This window comes from Symphalangus syndactylus, chromosome 20 (genome assembly GCF_028878055.3).
Source record: "Symphalangus syndactylus isolate Jambi chromosome 20, NHGRI_mSymSyn1-v2.1_pri, whole genome shotgun sequence".
Taxonomy (NCBI): domain Eukaryota; kingdom Metazoa; phylum Chordata; class Mammalia; order Primates; family Hylobatidae; genus Symphalangus; species Symphalangus syndactylus.
Window position 1 is genome coordinate 59,555,443 of NC_072442.2, and position 19,315 is coordinate 59,574,757.

At 45.3% G+C, this 19,315-nt stretch overlaps 1 protein-coding gene across 1 annotated transcript; it reads left to right on the forward strand.

The window, feature by feature from the left end:
• The first annotated feature begins 11,078 nt into the window (after positions 1–11,078).
• Positions 11,079–18,854, forward strand: SPDYE4 (speedy/RINGO cell cycle regulator family member E4). The gene is made up of 7 exons (XM_055257628.2): positions 11,079–11,459; positions 12,242–12,472; positions 13,289–13,347; positions 14,122–14,207; positions 16,229–16,397; positions 16,521–16,624; positions 17,476–18,854. Exons 1-6 carry the CDS (start codon positions 11,351–11,353, stop codon positions 16,578–16,580), a joined length of 714 nt encoding a protein of 237 aa, XP_055113603.1. The 5' UTR covers positions 11,079–11,350; the 3' UTR covers positions 16,581–16,624; positions 17,476–18,854.
• The last annotated feature ends 461 nt before the right edge of the window (positions 18,855–19,315 follow it).

Consider the following 19,315-nt stretch of genomic DNA (forward strand, 5'->3'; position numbering starts at 1 on the left):
GAGCTCTCAGTGAGCCGAGATCGTGCCACTGCACTCCAGCCTGGGCGACAGAGCGAGACTCCATCTCAAAAAACAAACAAACAAAAAAACACCTCAGCATTAAGTCAAAACACAAACTGGGAAAAATATTTGCAACTCATTTCATGTCCAAGAGGCTATTCTTCCTGCAAATCTCCTACAAATCTATAAGGAAAAGGCATAGATTTGTAAATAAACTCAATAAACTCATAGGCAAAGGATATCACAGGCAGTTCACAGAAACAGAAAAACAAGTGGGTAGACCCAGAAATCCTACTTTGTGAAATGTATCCTACAGATACACCTGCCTATTCATTAAATGGTATTTATACAAGGTTATCTATTACGAAAAATAACTGAAAATAGCCCAAATGTCCATCAGTAAGAGACCAATTACATAAATTAGGGTTTGTCCGCACAGTGAAAAAAAATTATGCAATTAAAAGCACCTTTTGTGTATTGATACGGAAAAATCCCTAATGTATATTAACAAAATAAAAAGTAATAAAAATATAGAACAGGATCTATATGCCACTTTTTGTATAGAAAGAAAAAAAACTAAGATTATATTCATGTCTGCTCGTATTTGCATAAAGAAACTCTGCAAAATATGCCAAAAGTAATAAAAGTGGTTATCTATGGGGAATGGGTGGGAAATGGATGGATAAAAGAAGAAATGAAAGTTAAACTTTTCACTATATACTCCTTTTTTGAATCTTTTGAACCATGAGAATCAACTATCTGCCCAAAATTAAAAATTGAATCAAAAAGTAATTTTCTATTTGTCTTTGCTATTCTTAAGTTTCACTGTAATATGTCTAGGTCTGGCTAGAATGTTTTGTTTTGTCTTCTTAGATATGAGCTTTTTTTGGTGAATCTGAAGTCTGTCTTGGAAATTCTTGGTCACTTTTTATTCAAATTATTTCATCCCTCTCCATTTTCTTTTTATGAGACTCATCTTACTACTCAAATCTGACATTTTTACCTCACTCCTGTTTCCTAGCTTTTATTCTTTATCTCTTCGGATGTCTCTAGGAGAGTTGCTAACGTGGTCTTCCACTCGCTAATTGCTCTTTGTCTTTATCCATCCTGCCACTCAACGTATCCATTGAGTTCTTTGATTCTTTCAGTCTTCACATTCAGGATGTCCATCTAATTTGTTCGACAACATTTGGGCTTGCTTCCGCTTCACATTTCTGATACCTTCCCTCATGTCTTTAAATACATTTGTTATGCTTATTTCAAATTTCGATTCCATTGATTGATTGGTTGTTTCCTTTGATACAGGTTGTTCCATTTATCTTTCTCATAGAACCGTCGCCCTTCACATGACCGTTGCCCTCCTCAGACATCCCATTCTTTTTCCTTATGAGTTCTTGTCCTTGGGACTACCAACTACACTGGCTGCCAATGCATATGTGTCGATTGAGAGAGCCTCTGGTGTTGCAGTCTGAAACCAACCACTTCCCTTTTGTCTCCCCCAATCAGGCAATACTTTTCCTCAGCAAGTCTTCCAGAGCCTCTTTCTCAGATATTATTCTTTTCCAAGGGCTGCCTCCCTCTGTTGCAACTGCCTGTCCCATTATATTCATCTGCTCAGGCTGCTATAACAAAATACCACAGACTGGGTGGCTTCCATAACAGACACTTATTTCTCACTGTTCTGGAGGCTGGGAAGTCCAAGATCAAGGTGCCGGCCAGACCGGTGTCTGGTGAGGGGTCTCCCTTGGGTTTCAGATGGCTGCCTTCTCACTGTGTGCTCACATGGCCTTTCCTCTGTGCGTGAACACAGAGAGAGGGAGCAAGCGAGCTCTCTGGTTTCTCATAAAGACACTAATCCTATGAGATCAGGGCCAACCCTTATGACCTCATATAGCCTTAATTACCTCCTAAAGACCCTGTCTCCAAATACAGTCATATTGGATTAGGATTTCAACATACAAATTTGGGAGTGGCGGTGGGGGATCACAATTCAGTCTATAGCACCTGTGGAGGAGGGCGTAGTCAGCCTTCTCCCACCGGAGGGCCCTTGCATCTGCTGTAACACTGCTCCCTTCTCACCTCGCTGCTCTGAGTTGGCATTAAGTTGGCCCTGGGCTAATGCTGTTTTTTTGCCATACAGTGGCAACAGGGTGTGCCGGGGTCTTGCCAGGGCAAAACGAAGGCAAGAGATCAACAGTCTGACATCCCCTACTGTTAGGAATAATGCTCAAAATCCTAAGGCAATTGAACACTCGAAAAAAGGATTCTTAGCAAAGCAATTTTACTTCTGCGCAGAGGAGTGCCTCCTTGGCCAGTTGCCATGAGAGCACACCTGAACAAAGGGGCACGAGAGCCTTTATTCCTGACACGAGTCCTGCCCCTGTACCCTTTCCCCATTGGCCGGGGTCAGGTCGTACAATGTAAACTAATCCCGGTTGGCTAAACATTTGATTTTTTTAGATAGGGTGGGCACATAAAAGAAAGTGGAGGGAAAGGGGAAGGGGTGTCTGTAATGAGCCAGAAAGTTAGTCCTCTTTCCAAATAAGGAAAGGAATGTGAGCTGGTACTGATAATGCCCAGTACTGTGGCCTGCCTGGGCATCTAACCAAGCCAAGAAGGAAAAAAAGAGAAAAAGGGAGAAAAATGGGGGGGGGGGTATATAAATTAAAGAATAAAAGATTGATCAGATTATTTGAAGAGAAACGTCATCATATCCCACACTAGCCGCCATCCATAATATCTGTTCTACTTCTGCTTTAGACTTACATTACACGCATACACACACACTCTCTCTCTCTCTCACACACACACACACACAGAGAGAGAGAGAGAGAGAGAGGCATTAACCATATAACTCCTCAGGGTTCCCTCTTTGTTTTCTGTTCAGTTCCAGGACCCATCAACCTCCCTCCCATTTCTGTAGCATCTCCAGGGACAGGAGCTAAGAGCCTTTCCTGGTTGCAATCTCACAGGAAGCCTGAAGTTAGCCTCATTTCAGTTCCCAGCTTTGCCATTGCTGGAGATGAAGTTTAATCTCCAAGCCTCCACTGTTTTTCTTCTATTATGAAAAGCTTGGAATCGATGATCTCAGGTGGTTCTAGCTCCAAAATTCTGGGATTCTGTGTGGTAAGTGAAAAAGTGGCAGATAAGGAACATTGAGATATTTTAAGACTACACAGTTTCCAAGGAGATAAAGAGACATAGTGGGGGAATACCCAACAAGAGAGAGTTATTAGCAAGAATGGATGTCAAATTTAGAAGGTGGAATGTCAATCAAGTTTCAGGGAATGAGAAGAAGGTGAAAGATGTTAGTCGAGGTTCACAAAAGAAAGGGGAAAACAACTGATTGAAACGGGATTCGGAGGAGAATCTGCAAGACTGAAGAATGACAAAAACGATTAACTACCATGTAGGCAATTATAGTATTTTCTTTTTATTATTAAATATTGCAGATATAGCAAAAGGTACACAGAATAATAATGAGCACCGTGTCCCCAGAGCTCAATCTAAACTATTACGCATTACCAATATACAGTAAGCCTTCCCGGTGACATGTCCTTCCCTCCATCATCACCAGGAGATGGCAACTATTATGCTAAATTTGTTATTCTGTACACTTCCACTACATAGGGATGTATTCGGAGGCAACATTTTCTTTTTGTAAGTCAAATTTGGGCGAGGCGAGGTGGCTCACACCTGTAATCCTAGCATTTTGGGAGGCCAAGACAAGAGGATTCCTTGAGGCTGCAAATTCAAGACCAGGTTGGGCAACATGGAGAAACCCCACCTCTGCAAAAAATACAAAAAAAATTTATATTTTTTTGTGGTGGCGTATCCCTGTAGTTCCAGCTACTCGGGAGGCTGAGGTGGGAGGATCGCCTGAACCCAGGGAGGTCGAGGTTGTAATGAGCCATGATTGCGTCACTGTACTCATACTCCAGCCTGGGCAACAGTAAGAGATGCTGTCTCAAAAAACAAACAAACAAACAAATAAATAAAAGAGAATCAAATTTAATGTCTGAAGACTGAGAAGTATGACTATTGAAATGCTTGAGATAAAGAAAGGTGTCCTCGCTGAAGGGGTCTGGGCAAGGAGAAAAAGAAAATGGATGGAATAACTAGGGGCAGAGCATGAGAAGCTTCCTTTTACCCACTTATGTCTTTCCAGGTGAAGAGGTCACTAGTAGTCACTTCCATATGTGGACATAGAGCATCGGTCAGCTTCCTGGTGAAGGCAGAGAGCCACACTCCCAGAACACCCAAGGTCAGAAGGAAAGCCATTATTTCAGCTACTGCCTAGCAGAGCTGTTAGTTTGGACCCGTGGGCGTTCTCTTCTCAGTAATCCCAGCATTGGGAAATTGGTCATGAAAACAGAACAGGAGGCCATTTAACATGTCAGGGACAAGCCACAGCGCAGGCTGAGGTTTGAGGCCGGTCTCCAAGACCAGACTTAGGCATGACTGCCCAGTGAGAGAAGCACAACCAGTGTTCTGCCTCATCCTTTCCCTGGGAGGGGCCCTTGAAACTGCCTCTGAGGGATCCTGTCTTCCTCAGCCTCAGCAAACTGCCAAAATGGAATCATAGAATCATTCCACGAAAAGATGGTTGGGTTCACGGAGGCCACCAGCATTGCATCATTGTATTCTTGAAAACCCACTGGGGCCATCTTTAGACAACCCAGCCCTGCAGCAAACTTAACTAAGCCCTAAATGCTGCCATAACAAACAGATGAAAATTCACTTTCATCGACATTAAAAATAATTCGGGAGAAAAAAAGGCAAAAAGATTTTTCTAATTTTGCTTTTGAAATTATTTGTCTGAGTAACTCATTTAATTCACAATTTGCTTTGCTTTTTTCCCCCAAAAATCTGCGCATAATTGAGAATTCTCAAGAAGTGAGGAAATTAAATCCACAGATTACTTTCAGATGTGTGAAATGTTGTATGAATGCTAAAGTTAGCAATTCATGAAGCTGGTGTGTTAACATTTGTAAGCATCTAATTAAACATGTATTCTTTATTTTGTGGCTTCCTTTTTGCATTTTAGAGCCAGCGATTATTTTCAAGCTGGAAACATCGGTATAGGATCCCGAGAAGCTCACAGGGCCTAGGCCCTGTGCCCACAGGCCTGGAGGATCAGCAACCCAGTGAGAAGGTTTTATGGGATGTACTTGTGTCTGTGGGCACTGACTGGTTCCTTTGTCTCAATTCCCCATGCCTCCCCACCCATGGTCATTGTTCATTGGTTGTTTCCTCCTCCCACTTCCATAACGGTGAGGAGCTTTTGTTGTTCACTGATGCATCCCCAGCCCAGAAGAGCATCAGGCCCATCACAGATACTCGACGTAAGTATTTGTTGAATGCACGGTCACCTCTGGGAATGGGATTGGGTGGTGGACAAATAGGGTTCCAGATGTATTTCTATTGTTCGAATGATGTATAGTGAGAATGTAGTCACTTATTAGCTTTGTAATGAAAAAATAACATAATTTTACAATGAGATGTCACCTCACATCCATCAGGATGGCTACTATCAAAAAAAAAAAAAGAAATAACAAGTGTTGGCGAGAATGTGGAGAAACTGGAGCCCTTGCACGTTGTTGGTGAAAATATAAAATGGAGCAGCCACTGTGGAAAACAGTACGGTTTCTTCAAGAAATTAAAAATAGAATCACCATATGATCTAGCAATGCCACTTCTAAATATATACACTCCATAAAATGGAAGCTGAGTCTCAAAGAGATATTTGAACACCCACATTCATAGCAACATTATTTGCAATAGCCAAAAAGTGGAATCAACCCAAATGTCCATCAGTGGATGAATGGATAAACAAAATACAGTATTAATAGAAGGGGATATTATTCAGGCTATAAAAGGAAGGAAATTCTGACATAGGCTACCCCGTGGATGAGCCCTGAAAACATTATGCTAAATGAAATAAGCCAGTCATAAAAAGACAAACACTGTATGATTTCATTTATATGAAGTACCTAGAGTAATCAAATTCATAGAGACAGAAAGTAGAAAGGTAGTTGTCAGAGGCCAGGGGAAGAGCAAAATGGAAAGTTATTCATTAGTGGGAATGGAATTTCAGTTTTACAAGATGAAAATGTTCCTGTTTTTTTTTTTTTTTTTTTTTGAGACGGAGTCTCGCTGTGTTGCCCAGGCTGGAGTGCAGTGGCACGATCTCAGCTCACTGCAACCTCCGCCTCCCAGATTCATGCCATTCTCCTGCCTCAGCCTCCCAAGTAGCTGGGACTACAGGTGCGCGCCACCACGCTCAGCTAATTTTTTTGTATTTTCAGTAGAGACAGGGTTTCACTGTGTTAGCCAAGGTGGTCTTGATCTCCTGACCTTGTGATCCACCCACCTCGGCCTCCCAAAGTGCTGGGATTACAGGCGTGAGCCACCACGCCTGGCCAAAAATGTTCTAAACATTGGTAGCACAATCGTGTGAATAATACCTAACAATACTGAACAGTACAGTTAAAAATGCTTAAGATGGCAAATTTGTTGTTATGTATATTTTACTACAATTAAAAATGAACAACATTTAAAAATACAATTCTAAACGTAAATATATTTATAATTTTGAGTGCAGGAGACTGTTTTAAAGAAAACACGAAACTCAGGAAGATAAAAAGAATGATCAACAGATTCAGCTAGATAAATATTTTACATTTCTGGCCAGGCGCGGTGGCTCATGCCTGTAATCCCAGCATTTTGGGAGGCCGAGGCGGGCAGATCGCAAGGTCAGGCGATCGAGACCATCCTGGCTAACACGGTGAAATCCCGTCTCTACTAAAAATACAAAAAAAATAGCTGGGCGTGGTGGCGGGCGACTGTAGTCCCAGCTACTTGGGAGGCTGAGGCAGGAGAATGGCGTGAACTCGGGTGGCAGAGGTTGCAGTGAGCCGAGATTGTGCCACTGCACTCCGGCCTAGGTGACAGTGTGGGCGTGCAGGTGTGGGGGTGCACACCCATAGTCCCAGCTATTAAGGAGGCTGAGGTGGGAGGATTGCTTGGACCTGGGAAGTCAAGGCTGCATGAGCCGTGATCATACCACTGCACTCCAGCCTGGGCAACAGAGCAAGACCCTGTCTCAAAAAATATATATTATATATTTTTTACATTTCTATGATAAAAGACAACATAAAATTAAAATACAAACAGCAGGCTGGCAGAAAATACCTGCATACATATGTTGCACATTGTTCATCATACAAGAAAACTTCTTTTTTTCTCTTGAGACAGAGCCTTGCTCTGTCGCCCAAGCTGGAGTGCAGTGGCACAATCTCGGCTCACTGCAACCTCCCCCTCCCAGGTTCAAGCAATTCTTTGGCCTCAGCCTCCCAAGTAGTTGGGATTATAGGCACCTGCCACCACACCCAGCTAATTTTTTTGTATTTTTAGTAGAGATGGGGTTTCACTATGTTGGCCAGGCTGGTCTCGAACTCCCTTCTGCAGGTGATCCACCAGCCTCGGCCTCCCAAAGTGCTGGGATTACAGGCATTAGCCACTGCATCTGGGCCATAGAGTAAAACTATTTATGGGAGGAGGTAAGTATATTTGGTTTAGTTAGTATAAATCAAATTACTGCAGTCAGTGAACTCTCAGGAGACACCTGACAGACACACAAGATAAGAAGGAAGAGGTTGCAAAGTGTTGATGTTTGTGTAACCACAAGCACGGCTGAGCCTAGAACATGATTAGTATTCAAGCAAATGGAGCCGTGCAGGTATTGTTACAGATTACCTTCATTCTAGGACCTTTCCTTCTGTCACTAATACCATAAACCACATGCAAATGAGGCAAGTAAGATCTGGGAGGAACTTGAGAAGCATTTGTGCAATGTCCAGGGGTAAGCTTATAATGGGATGAACTTAGGGAGTTAACAAGAGTCTGCACTGACCCTCAACACTCCAGACATTCTTGGGATGGCCAGGCACAGTGGCTCATGCCTGTCATCTCAGCACTTTGGGAGGCCCAGGTGGGCAGATGGTTTGAGCCCAGGAGTTCAAGACCAGCCTGGGCAACATGGTGAAACCACACCTCTATAAAATACAAAACTTAGCCAGGTGTGGGGGTGCACACCCATAGTCCCAGCTATTAAGGAGGCTGTATTCTGGCAGCTCTCTCACCAGTGGCAAAAAACAGAAAAGTATCGTTTCCATTGGATATCCTGCTACAGAATGAATTTTCACGTTGAACATTTAATTTCCCATTTAAATAAATCCATCTGGAATTTGATTTGTATATGTCTATTTTCCAAATAATGAGCTAGTTGTGTTCGCGTGATTTGCGGCACATTCTCTACTTTCCCCACTGGGATACGCCATGACAGCATTTAATGCATTCCTATAGAAACTTGGGTTTATTCTGAACTTTCTATTCTCTTTATTGTATCAAGGATCATAAACTGGGACCCTGTAACCTGTTTCAGGCCTCCAGATCCAGATTTGTGTTTGGTCTTGTTTTGCTTTTGGTCAGAAGTGTCTTTGAAAACTGTGAATTTTCATGCCTTTAGGCAGCTCACAAAGTCAGGCCTATCTTAGAGCAAGGTACTTGTCCAAGCCCTTAGAGCACTTGAGGTTTTTTGTCTGGAGTGACACTAGCAACATGCTGTTTTAACACTTTCACCTTAGAACACATTTTGGTGTCTGGCAGTGGACATTCCCTCTCATTCTTCTTTTGTAATGGTTCCTTAAGTACTCAATTCTCTACATAAACTTTTACATTCTTTTGTCAACATCTGTGGGGGGGGTGGGGGAAAATCTCTGAGATTTTGATTGCAATCGCATTAAATTCCTAAATTCATTTGGATGGAATGTACAGCTTTACCATATTGAAACGTCATTTAGACATTTTGTAAGTCTCTATTCAGTTCTTTTATATTCTTAGTTAAAATTTTTAGTGTTTCTTCTAATTGAGACGCGGTCTCACTCTGTCACCCAGGCTTGAGTGCAGTGGCGCTAACTCGGCTCACTGCAGCTTTCACCTCCCAGGCTCAAATGATCCTCCCACTTCAGCCTCCCGAGTAGCTGGCAGTACAGGCAGGTGCCACCATACCCTCCTAGCTTTTTATGCTTTGGTGGAGACAGGGTTTCGCCAATTTGCACAGGCTGGTCTTGCACTCCTGCGCGCAAGCAATCCTCCTGCCTTGGCCTCCCAAAGTGCTGGAATTACAGTTGTGAGCCAATGTTAGGGGGCTTGTCGACCAGCATACAGGGGCCTTGGAGGCTGCTTCAGAAGTTCCCACTAAGCCAAGGATACAAAGCCTGGTGACAGCCCTCCCATGTGAGGCCAGGCCTTATTTACCTCGCTCAAAAAATCTTTCCTGCTCATTTCATTTGAGAGTGATTTTGCTTTCTTTGCTTTCTTTGGGATCTCTATTGCGCTGCCCCCCCCAGAGAGTTCCAAATCTGAATGGACTCCAATGACGAAGTTAAATCAGCCCCCACTTCAGTCCTTTGGAATTGGAATCTATGGGGCTGGGTCCTGGCATCTGTATCTTAATGTTCCTAGTTGAGATCCTTAGGCTAAAAGGCTGGTATTTGCTAAGCACTTCTTTTCCTCCAAACTCAGCCTCTGAACTAGCTGGGACTACAGGTGCGTACCACCACACCAGGCTAATTTTAAATTTTTTTGGAAAGACGGAGTCTCACAACGTTACCCAGGCTCGTCTCCAACTCCTGGGTTCAAGTGATTCTCCCGCCTTGGCCTCCCAAAGCGTAAGGATGACAGGCATGAACCACCATGCCCAGCCAATAAAGCCCTTCTGTTTCACTCTAATGATATTTTTGGTGCATACCTACAGCCATTGTTGTATTAACCTGCATCACTGAAGGAAAAGAGAAGGGGAGAAGTGATAGTTTTGCTTTTCCCTGAGCATATCAGATGAAACCTGGACTGTTTAGCTCGTTTTTGGACAATGTATTGACATAATTTAAGATGGTTGTCTTATTGTAGCCTGTCTACAGAAGGTGCCTAGAAGACAGAGGAATATGCAAAACTGGGTTGAAGAGTGATTAATCAGAAGTTTACGTGGTACAGAAGAGAAATTTTAATGGCAACAGAATATTGACCTTCTAATATTTGAAAACCTATTAAATAGGAGAGAAAGATGATTTTCTGTTTTGTTGTAAAAAGATCCAACCAGTTCTGATGGTTAAAAGCATCATGAATGCAAAGGTCCACTCAACGTAAGCAGAGCTTCCTAACATTTGGACTTCCACAGCGACGGGATCTGCGTCCTCGTTCAGTTGTGCCTTTCCCATCAGCGAGAGACTCCTAGGAGCCCATTAGGAAGCTGGGCCAGAACTCACAGGTTTTTTGGATGGTATCTGAGATACTATCCTGCTCTTATATTTTTACTTTTTCTTAAAAAAATATTTCTGAGACTGAGTCTCACTCTGTCCTCCACGCTGGTATGCAGTGGTGCAATCATAGCTCACTGCAGCCTCAAACACCTGGGCTGAGGCAATCCTCCTGCCTCAGCCTCCCAAGTACTGGGACCACAGGTGTGTGCCACTATTCCTGATGACTTTGTTTATATTTTGTAGAGATGAGGTTTTGCTATGTTGCCCAGACTAATCTTGAACTCCTAACCTCAAGTGACGCTCCTGCCTTGGCCTCCTAAAGGAGTGAGATTATGAGCAGGAGCCCCTGGGCCTGGCTGAGATTTTTCCCCTTAGTCTTTTTGTACACAGGATATTTTATTCATAAAATACATAAATAGTAGGAAAATTTGGGGGTCAAGTAAAATAGATATGTTGTAATAGTTGATATATAGACCAGAGTTCCTTAGCTGAACTGGAGGGGCAGGCTTTAGGTGATCCATACCCTAAATTTCCTTCCACCTTCCTCCCTCTCCCACCAGACTGGACTCTGAAATGGGAAGGACCAGCGGGGAGGAGAGCCCAATACCCCTCAAGTTTAGAGTGGAGAAGACACAGCCTCTGCTGGGACAGGGAAAAGAGGAATGCGGAGACCCTGAGGATGCTTTCGGACAATGCTCAGAGGTTGGGACATTGCCAGGAGATACCGTTCACCCCGGAACTCCAAGAAAAGAGATCAGTTTGGCAGTTACGTGTGTTTTTCTTCAAACTGGTTGCCAGGTTGGAAAGACCGATGACATCAGAGATTCCGACCTTCCTGATTGGACTCTGGGTGCTTGGGAGCTCAGGTGGGCAACAGCAACTTCTCAGAGCTGCTCTTCACTCCTAACTTCTCCTGAGCCTCTAGAAGAGAAACGCGCTCTTCTGGGTCCTAACGGAGTCTGGAAGAAGGCTTTGGACAGAACAGGGACTAGGTTCTGTGGACAGAAACAAAGCGTTTGGGAGAGATTATGGCCAGTGGTCAAGCGCACTCCCCGTTTGAGGAGGAGAGCCCCCAGCCTAGCACAACGGTGTGGTCCCCTGAGGTGGTTGTGGATGACGAAGTGCCAGGACCATCAGGTGAGGTGACTGGAGGGAGAAGCGATGGGAGATGATTGGCTGAGGAGAGGGAAGGGGGCCAGTTACTGGGAATCTGGAGCACCTGAGTAGGGTGTGTGGGAAGGAAAGGAGGGACTCAGAACGCCAGGGATCTGGGAAGGAGGGTGCAGGGAGTGCGGCCAAGCATGGCCACGTGGAAAGAAAGTCTGAGGAGCAATGAAGGGGGTCAGGAGATGCGCTCAAAAGATGACAGAGGAACGCCGAGGCGGGCGGATCATGAGGTCAAAAGATCGAGACTATCCTGGTTAACACGATGAAGCCCCGCCTCTACCAAAAATACAAAAATGATCCGGGCATGGTGGCGCACGCCTGTAGTCCCAGATACTCAGGAGTCTGAGGCAGGAGAATCATTTGAACCCAGGAGGCAGAGTTGCAGTGAACTGAGATCCCGCCACTGCACTCCAGTCTGGGCAACAAGAGGGAGACTCCACCTCAAAAAAAAAAAAAAAAAAAAAAAAAGAGTGGGAGAGGAGACAGAACTCAAGGGAAGGTTTCCATTTTTCTCCAATCGAAAATTCTTATCTGTGATGAGGAAATGTTTTGAGGACAGAGAGCTGGAAGAATGGGGAGGTGAGGGAGAGGCAGATGGAGATCAGCAAAGGAGAAAGGTGGAAACATGGCTTGGAGAAGCCGACAGTCTGCGAGTCTGGGGAGGATGGAAGAGTAGTTTGAGGTTTCTGGGTCGGGGGTCTAAGGTGATCAATGGCAGAAACATGACACCATGGCCTGGTTTCTTCACTCAGCCCCTTGGGTAGATCCCAGCCCCCGGCCTCAATCCCTTGGCCTGAAAAGGAGGAGGGAATGGTCAGACGAATCCGAGGAGGAGTCGGAGGAGCAGCTGGAGTTGGAGCGCGCCCCTGAGCCCAAGGACACCTGGGTGGTGGAGACGCTGTGTGGGCTCAAGATGAAGCTGAAGCGAAAGCAAGCATCCTCCGTGCTCCCCGAGCACCACGAGGCCTTCAACAGACTGCTTGGTAGGAGGATACCCCAAAGAGCACCTCCAACCCGGTTCTTTTAAAAAAGTGGAACCTTTCGATAGTCACACTTTCCCAATAAGAAGAATATGCCCTCCTTGGGGGGTGAGCGCTCCATGCGGGAGGAGGATGCTTAGGAGATAGAGGATTAGGCTAGTCTTATTAAAGGTCTGCACTTGAAATAAGAAAGCTTGGTTTCTGGCCTGGTGCAGTGGCTCATGCCTGAGATCTTGGTGCTTTGGGAGGCTGAGGCGGGAGGATCTCTTGAACTCAGGAGTTTGAAGTTGCAATGAGCTATGATTGCACCACTGCACTCCAGCCTGGTTGACAGGGAAAGACCTTGTCATAAAATAAATAAAATAAAAGATAAAAGAAAGCTTGGTTTCAGCTGTACCCTCTGAAACTCTATGTCTCTTGCTGACTTTTCTAAACCTAAGTGTCTCCATCCATGGAAGGGGATAACAAGGCCATGAGCACACCCAGCTGTGACTATCTCAGGAAGCAATGATGGGAATTCCATTATGACTTCTGTGGTGGTCCCTTCGTGTCTCATGGGAGGGCATCATGGCTTATTCACAGCTCCTCATCCTGTAGACTCTGACACCAAAGGCCTCCTTCAGCCTCTCCTCAGGGGAGTCTCAGAAGAGAAGCCTCCCTCCTCGCCCAGTGAAAGTCCTTCTCTCCTCTCCCATCCACCTAACCCTTGGCCACAATCCTGAGACTTCCCCCAGAGGGGCACAGTTCTCCTCTCTGCTCTGTTGCTCCCACGGCAACCCTTTTCTGCTTCTCACCCTGACACAGGCTCTCTTTTCACAGGGGATCCTGTTGTTCAAAAATTCCTGGCCTGGGACAAAGATCTGAGGGTGTCAGACAAGGTAAGTTTGTTCTCCACTCAACTGTGTTCCTGTTTTAACACACGTCCTGGGGGAGGGTGCAGCGTCTAAACCCACAGTTCCTCTCCTCTCTCCCTCTATCATCTCCCACCTGCTGATTCCATACTCTTGGGCGCCCACGTTTTGATTTTTATCTTTTTGGAAACAGGGTCTCGTTCTGTTGCCCAGGCTGGAATGCAGTGGTGCCATCACAGCTCACTGTAGCCTCAGCCTCCTGGGCTCAAGTGATCCTCCCGCCTCAGCCTCTCCAATAGCTGGGACTGCAGGCGTGAGTCACGGTCCCCAGCTATTCTAGGTCTTTTCATAATTTGTCAACATCTCCCTCAGGGCTCTGGTGGCCTATTGCATAGTGGACAGGTGGCCCCTGCCTCTGCTCAGGGTCCTTTGGGATCCAGGCCCTGGGCCACAGTCCTGAAACTCCTTACCCCTATCCTCTCAGATCTTTGGGACAGTCCTTTGCCCCAGCTCACCAAGACCCTTCTGACATTAGCTGCCCTAGACACACTCCCTCCAATGATCCCATCGGAGCTCATCATCATGGGAGCATCACAGACCTCCCTTCCTCCGACTTCCCGGATTTGCAGCTGACTTTGAACACTCTCCACCTGCAAGCCCCCAGCGAGCATAGTCACCCAACACTGAGGTTCCTTCTGTGATAGACAACTGCGCCCCAGCCCCTGTTCCCTTATCTCCACCATCTTCCTCTTCCAGGATGTGACCAACCTTTCTCTCTCTGTGTTCCCTTCTCTCCATCAGTATCTCCTGGCTATGGTCATAGCATATTTTAGCCGTGCCGGCCTCTTCTCATGGCAATACCGACGCATTCATTTCTTCCTGGCTCTGTGAGTAGTTTGCTTCTTCCCACCTGTCAATATCCAACACCCTGGGACAGTGGATGAAGTGGGATTCCAACCTTCCATCTATTTTTTTACCCTATTTCTCCTCCTGACTCTGTGTATAAAAATGATAAGATTATACTGTGGCGTTCTTAGTCTCTTCTTTCTAAAAACAAACACAAATGCAGTTGACAAATAGTAGAATCAAACAAAAGGAAACATGAACCCGTCCTAAAGGAAAAGGAAAGCCGTGGACACGACCCTACTCCCCAAGCAAACAGCCATTTCTGGTTCTCCCATCTCTCTCCCTCCCATATCAACACCAAATGCAATTTTCCATCCTTCTCCAGGTTCCCATGACAGAGGCCGAAATTCAGGTCGTCCTCGCATAACACGGATCCGTCATCAAATACTCCCTGCTGGGGCTTCCCGCGAGTCCCGCCCCAAGCCAGGGGGCTTCCTAGTGCTGCCTGAATAGCTTTCCAAAGCACAGCTCCCACCCCTTCACTGCCCACCTGAACGACTTCCTTAGCTGATTTGTCTCTAAATGGAGGCCCGGGTCCACAGGGCGAATTCAACCCTCTCTGCAATCCTTCTACCACCAAACCTGCCCACCATCTTCATGTTTCGTTGTTTGCTTTCGCCACTCCTCCCAAATGCCCTCCACTCCATTTTGATTTTGTGTTTTCTGTCTGGGTGTCCTGCACACATGTGGATCTGAAGGGAGTGACCCATTCCTTCAAGTCGGTTCAACCCCACAGCCTTTGCGATGACTCCCTTGATCTTCCAGCTTCTGCATGGCCGCAGCACTTTAGTGACATCCTAGGATAATGTGACATTTTGGATTCATTTATCTGCCCTCCTTTTCCCCAAACCCATCAGACTAGACCCCCATTGAAGGCAGGGTCTTGTCAAAATATCAAAGTTTTTGTTTTTGTTTTTACCAGACAGAGACTTGCTCTGTTCCTCAGGCTGGAGTGCTGTAGCCAGATCATAGCTCACCACAGCCTCCATCTCCCAGGCTCTAGTGATCCTTCCACCTCAGCCTCCTAAGTAGCTGGGACTACAGGTGCATGCCACCACGTCTAGCCAGTTTTTATGATTTTTAGTAGAGATGAGGTTTTGCTATGTCACCCAGGCTGTTCTGGAACTCCTGGGTTCTCACCTCAGCCTCTCAGAGTGCTGGTATTATAGACATGAGCCACCCAGTCAGCCAAAATATCAAAGTATTCTTGAAACACTCAGTGCAATTCTTTTTATTTTGCAAGTGCTCATGTTATATTGACTCTATGAAATAATTCATATGGCATTTGCCTATAAGATAAGTCTTTCCTTCCTTCCTTCATTCATTCATGTATTCATTTATTCAACAAAACCTTATGAAGTACATCATATGTGCCAGGGAATAGGAAGGATGGGAAGAGAGAGTTCACAGCAATGCTTGTTGAATTAATGCACCAAGATAAACGAAGCCCTCTAGTGGCCTTTTGGTAGGTGAGAGATGATTTACAGAAACATACCAGTCAGTTCCTGTCCTTGGGGGCACTTATGATGGAGGGGGAAGACAGGTGTGTGCATACATGACAAGGAAGGGGGGTTTGGGAGGAACAGGGATGGGGACTAGGATGAGGTGACGTCATCTGTCTTGTATAAGGATAGCAGGACACATCTTAGGACAAGACTTGGGTTGTTTTTAAATTCAGAGGGGATCTTGCCATATTACCCAGACTGGTCTCTAACTCCTGGCCTCCAGTGATCCTCCTGCCTGGACTCCCAAAGTGCTGGGATTCCAGGCAACAGCCACCACTCCCAGGCACCACTTGGATCATCTCCTTTCTGAAGGTGTGAGAGGCGCCCTTAGGAGGTCTCTGTCCAGCGAGGCCTCCTGAGGAAGGCAGGGCTCTCTGCAGGGTGGATGTTGGTGCTGAGCTGAGGACGGTCCCCTGCACTCCTCTCTGGGAAGCTGCCCTCAGGCAGGGGTCCCTCTTTGTGGGGCCCCTGAGCAGCAACCTGATCTCTCTCCCCAGCTACCTGGCCAGTGACATGGAGGAGGACAACCAGGCCCCCAAACAAGACATCTTCTCCTTCCTCTATGGGAAGAACTACTCCCAGCGACCCTTGTTCCATAAGCTTCGATACCAGCTCCTCTGTTCCATGCGCTGGAGGACGTGGGTTTCCCCAGAGGAGATGGAGGAGGTAGGTGGGGCCATATGAGGAGGTGGTGGTGGGGAGAGATGGGGTGGATTGGAGGCTGGAGGAGGGCAGGGAGGGGTCTTCCTGGGGAATCCCTGGCTTCTCAAGTGGTGTGTGTTTTTCCAGATCCAGGCTTATGACCCAGAGCACTGGGTGTGGGCCCGAGATCGCACCCTCATTTCCTAGAGCTCCGGGGACGTGGAGGCCTGAGGTCATCGGCCTGAGGGAAGGTACGTGTGTATCCTCCAGGGTAAAGGCAGAATATTCTCATCTATAAGAAAATCCGAGGAACCTAACTGCTTGATCTGGCTTCAAGCCTGGTCAACATGGCGACACCCCATCTCCACAAAAAATACAAAAATTAGCCGGGCGTCCTGGTGAGCGCCTCTAGTCCCCACTACTCAGGAGCCTGAGGCGGGAGGAACACCAGACCCCCGGGGGTCGGGGCTGCAGTGAGCTGTGATTCTGCCACTGCATTCCAGCCGGGACGTCAGAGTGACACTTTCTCAAAAATGAGAATACTACCTAGGTCCAGGGAGGCTCATGGTTGACACACTTGAGTTACTGATTTGGGGAAAGGATTCAGTGAAGATTTGGTTGACATCTTGTGCAGCTAACCACATTTAGGACCAAGCCTTAGACTTAAACATGACAGATTAAAGTTCAGGATTAGGAATCTGGTCTGCTGGTTCCTGAGGTTGTCGTGTTAGACATGTTCGTAGCGTGGTTAAAAGTTTAGATCTTAAGCAACATAAAAGGCCCCAAGTGTGATGAAGTCCAAAGCCACGTCCTCCAAGGGTGCTCACTCCCTGAGTGGACCCACCCAAAGTCCTTGCTATGAAGCAGATCACTGGGGCTGACCTTGGGTGTATTAAGTGATTTTTGGAGTCAAGCTCACCAAAGTGTGAGTACCAGAATCAAAACTGATGGTTCAGAATCAGGGTTTACAATAAAGGGTTAGAGATAAAATCGGATTTATACATTGCTCTGAACTCTAGTTAGGATTGACGTGGGATGGGAATAACCTTCCTGTCTAGAGATATCCCTCCTTGAAGTGTGACATCCTCTCTCTCACTTACAGAACACTGGGCCCAGGGGAGATGGGAATTTTCAGCAGGAAGTTTATCGCGACACTAATGCCAGACACCAGGAAGGAAGAGAGGAGCCTCCTATGCAGATCATCTAGAAGAAGCTGGACTCTTCTAGAAGGGGCAAAATAGAGTGACCAGGTTTCCCTCCTAGGAGCCATGGAGGTACTTTTAGGAGTCAGTGGAGGGAAAGTGAGAAAGCAGGGGTGTTTCTGATTCCACCCCTTCCTGCGGCAAAACCTCCCTTCTCACGTTGCTGAATCCCAGCCTCCCCTGGGCTGGAAGCTGGAGTTCCTGTTTCCTATGGACTTGGTTGCCACAGTCCAGAGCATTTGAAGGCACAGCGCAGGCGCTCAGATTGTCACAGAATTCTTTGTAAAATATGAAATTACTGCCATAGGATTTTAAGAGATAGTTTAATAGCTACTGTACATTTTATTGGTTTATTTTTAAAATGTTGGCCATAGAATTATTACTAGGTTGATTTGAAATAGTTTGGAGTTTTTGTAGTTTTGAAAACATGCTGTTCCTATACAGTTCTCTGATGGGTGTTATATGCACATAAATATAATTTAGTTTTCATTTTTAAGAGAGGATTATTTTTATCGTAAATGTTTTCTCTTTAAATCGTTTTATCTGTTATTACATGTGCTCCTGAAGGGAGCACTCTTGTTATGTATGATACTGGCCTAATATATGCATTATATTTGTAGGTAGGTGGTAGTTCCCCTACATTCTTGTAAATAGGAATGTTTATTTTCTGTTTAGTGTTTGTTACTGAATTGTGAGAATTCAGTTGTGATTTTTAACATGCCTTCCATATATGCTAACATGTGCAATGTATACTATATGTTTTATTTGTTTATTTTGAAAATGATGGGCATGGCATTATTACTACCTTTATTTAACTAGTTTAGAAATACAAGTATTTTTTAAAAGACACTGTTCTTATCAAGTTGTGTGATGGGTGTTACACCTGTTATATACACATAAATATAATTCTGTTTTTGTTTTTAAGAGAGGATTCTTTTTATCCTAAATGTTTATTTTTAAATCTTTTTTATCTGTTACTACATGTGGTGCTGAAGGGAGCACTGTTATTACCTAGAGTAGTTACATAACATATCTATTATATTTATAACTACGTGGCATTTCCCCGAAATTCTTGTAAAAATAAATTTTTATTTGATGTTGAGTGTTTGTTATTGAATTGTGAGGATTCAGACATAATTTGTTAGCTTGTATTGAAAGGTTTGTATGTTACTTTAAAGAGGACGTGTGTTGGAAAGAGGACAGGAGCTGTGTGTTGGAAAGAGGACAGTGCAGTGCGCTGCCTGGGAAAATGCAATAAAGATGGAGTTTTCTCATCTTCGCAACGACTGTGACCATATTGGTCTGGATTGCTTATTTGTTGTCCAGTGACAGTTTTTGTTTAATGGGGTTTTAGTTATTTGAACAAATTTATTAACCCTGGAAAATAATGCTGAACCTTTTTTTTTTTTTTTTTTTTTTTTTTGAGATGGACTCTCACTCTGTCGCCCAGGCTGGAGTGCAGTGGCGCAATCTCAGCTCACTGCAAGCTCCGCCTCCTGTGTTCACGCCATTCTCCTGCCTAAGCCTCCCAAGTAGCTGGGACTACAGGCACAGGCCACCACGTTCAGCTAATTTTTTGTGTTTTTGGTAGAAACGGGGTTTCACTGTGTTAGTCAGGATGGTCTCGGTCTCCTGACCTCGTGATCCGTCCGCCTCGGCCTCCCAAAGTGCTGGGATTACAGGCGTGAGCCAACGCCCCTGGCCCTTTATTTTATTTATTGATTTATTTATTTAAGACAA